Source organism: Atta colombica, unplaced genomic scaffold (assembly GCF_001594045.1).
Source record: "Atta colombica isolate Treedump-2 unplaced genomic scaffold, Acol1.0 scaffold137, whole genome shotgun sequence".
Lineage (NCBI taxonomy): Eukaryota > Metazoa > Arthropoda > Insecta > Hymenoptera > Formicidae > Atta > Atta colombica.
In genome coordinates this window covers 1,072,914-1,076,185 of record NW_017259225.1, presented here as the reverse complement: position 1 = coordinate 1,076,185, position 3,272 = coordinate 1,072,914, and the positions used below count along the sequence as shown (strand labels likewise).

The 3,272-nt window shown below is 25.3% G+C and overlaps 1 protein-coding gene across 1 annotated transcript in view; it reads right to left on the bottom strand.

The window, feature by feature from the left end:
* Positions 1-1,516: 1,516 nt before the first annotated feature.
* The window catches only part of LOC108684638, a 13,807-nt gene continuing 12,051 nt past the window's right edge, over positions 1,517-3,272 (bottom strand). The window contains exon 6 of the mRNA XM_018189069.1: positions 1,517-1,757. Within this exon, the coding sequence (XP_018044558.1) occupies positions 1,709-1,757 (49 nt within the window). The 3' untranslated portion in view covers positions 1,517-1,708. The remainder of the gene's footprint in view (positions 1,758-3,272) is intronic.

Sequence of the window (3,272 nt, the reverse complement as noted above, 5' to 3'; positions counted from 1 at the left end):
TCTGTACATAAATCTAATAATAATTCTAATAATTATTATTATATTATATCTAATATAATCAAACACACAAACTTGAGAGAATTAAAAAATCAAAAATTTAATCAAATAAATCTAACATACATACAGCCAATACATGCTACAGATACGCAATAATACTATGCCGTATTACATTATAATCAGAAAAATTATAAATATATTATATTTTGTTATAAATGTTGAAACTAACAAAATAATTCATGTAACATGCAAACTATTAAAATTTGTGTATGTGTGATAATTGTTCATACTTATATTATATAAATATAAATTTTTCTTTTTATTACTGAAGGAAATAATATGTGTAAATTTAACATTATTCATAATTTAAATTTAAAATCCTTCCATTGTGTAAAGTTATATTTAAAAGAAATATGCAGTATTTCAGTAACTATTTTGTACATTATATTTATTAATAATATATAGAGGACAGCTCCCTATTGAAATAAGCGCCTAATATGAGATAGTTTCTGTTAAACTAATAAACGCTATTTATTAGTTCCATCATGAATTTATTGCTCTTGGATTGAAAACTATTTAAATTCCAATTATATAGAAAATTTATTATTAGATTGTGCCTGTAGTCGTTGTAAAAAAGATTTTAGAATTTGCATATCTTCAAATTTCATTAAGATCTAAACTTTGTTTATTATTAAATAAAAACGTAAATATTTGATAATAAATTCTTCAGATAGTAATAGAGAAAGATTGTACTAATAGAAAAATACGCAAGCCAAACCCAGAAGCAAATGTTGATAGCATCTTCATTAAAATGTCTATTTCTATTCTGTTCATTTTTATTAATATAAATTAACTTTAATATAAAAATCCCATTAGTTCTGATAGCATACATTTATTCACGTCAACCGGTGCCCAGAAATTTTCCAGTATGATTTTTATAATTCTAAATTTTTTTATTACATTCAAGAAAGCATGCCTTCTATTACTTCACAAAATAATTAAATTGTAATTAAACAAATGATAATATATGTTAGATAAAAGACCAAGTTCAGTTTTAATTGGAATCCCAGTTTTAATCGGTGCCATTTTTGCAATTTGCTAATTAACTTTGTTTACGTTATCTTTTTCAGACGAGAAGTTTAAACTTCAAAACATGTTAATCATAATATAGAATGTATATATTACTGAAGTCCTTTGTCAGAAGTTCAAAAGTCGAGAGATCAAACTGGCTATCAATATCTTCTATGATAAAAATTATATATTAATTATAAAAACATATATTTAAAGAAATCTTTATTGAGTTGCAAAATATATGATAAAATAGTACGCAAAAATATCTTAACGTATAAGTAATTTGACAATGTTATGTATCTTTAATTTAAATACACTGATTGCACGGTTCTCGGTGGTTTCGCAACACAATAAATGAAGATATCTAAAATGTAAATAAGGATATAAATATAAACTTTTTTAACGTAAAATCTCATAATTGTCAATTTCTTAATAACACTGCAATTATAAATCTGTTTAATTTAATGACTAATTTAAGTTAAAATAATTAATTCGAATGGACAGCAATATTCATTCGTTTAGCCGAAATTCCTATCACGTTCAGTGCTTTATGTATAACGGCGGTTTTCTTAGCACGTGTGTCATTTATAACAGCTCGTACTCGAATCAGAGATGCACCATAAGATATCTCACGTTTCCTTTATTGCGCATCGTCGGTCATTTTCGCCTTCATCGACTCTCCTGTGAACCTGTAAATGGCCTTATATTTTTCTCAGAACTATCCGATATATATTCTCTCCTGATCATAGTGTTCCATAGATTACCGCGAATTTCATACTCTGCCATCCTCAACACTGTTTCTTATAAAATTATATTATAAAATTTACGATATTTCATCATACATAATATATCCTGATTTTTAAATTTTTAAATGTATTCGTTCCCTTGTTATTTTTTATAACATTATAAAATTAAACTATTGTTATTTTTGATAGCATTATAAAATTAAAAAATAAAAGTAGAATATAATTTAGAATACAATATAGTTGTACATACAATTCTTGGTATAAGATATTCAAGGCATACACTTTTTATATTTAGATATATATATATATTCATAATAAGCAAATAAAATTCCGAAGAGAACTAAAATTGAAAGAGAGAAATAGTTGGCTTTATAAAATCAGTGGGTAAGTGATGCGCAAATAATATAAAAATAAATATACATATATTTAATTCGAATTAAATATACATAATTCGATATAAATATAAATATACATTGAAAATACACATAAATGTTTCAATTATATTTTTTTATCATTTTCAGTATGTAAGAAAGAGACTATGAAGTTGATCTACATTATATACATCATGTTACACAGTTTAAGTGTATCAGAATATCCAATCATAGTCTAAAAGTAAGTATAAATCTGTTGCCTAACACAGTTCCAAAGTTTGCTAAACTGTGCTAAACTGTGTGTATCTTGAATATCACTTAAAGTCAAGTTTGATAACAAATAATTTAAAATGTATGTGATGATAATTTCATCTCCAGAACGCACCAACATCGCATTACAAATAAATTTTATTGAATTATATATTTATTTTTACATTAATTACGCACCGTTAACACAGTTTAACACTTTTTTTGAGACTTAAATAAATGAAGCATTTTCCAATGTATTTTTGTTCGTTGAAAACGAACGTTCTCGTCGTAGGATTGGTCTATGTTAAGTTTTGAAAAAATTGAAGTTAAATATGCCAAAATTGCGATTTTTTGCCATATTTACCTTTTTTTGTGGCTAAAATAAATTTTTTTTTCAATTTCATTTACGCTTTTAAAGCGCCGCTGATAGGGTCCCAGTTTTCAAATGAACATTATGAATATTATGAGTAGCGAGAGGGGATTTAGGCAATTTGCGTTCGTGACGGCAATTCCGCGATTTTCATATACTAATTATGCATATGACAAAAAATTGTTCCGTAATAAATATAAATTTATTTTATAGGTAAAAAATAGCATTTTAAAGTGGCATAAATGAAATTTGTAAAAAATCTATTTTAACTACAAAATAATAGTAAATATGACCAAAAGCACCAATTTTGGCACATTTAATCTTCATTTTTTCGAAAACCTGACATGTTAGGCCAATTCTACGGTTAAATTCGTTTTTAACGAACAAAAATAAGATCAGAAAACGCTTCGTCGTTTATTCAGGTCCCAAAAAAGAGTCTATTTTTATATAATTTTTTATATAATTGGG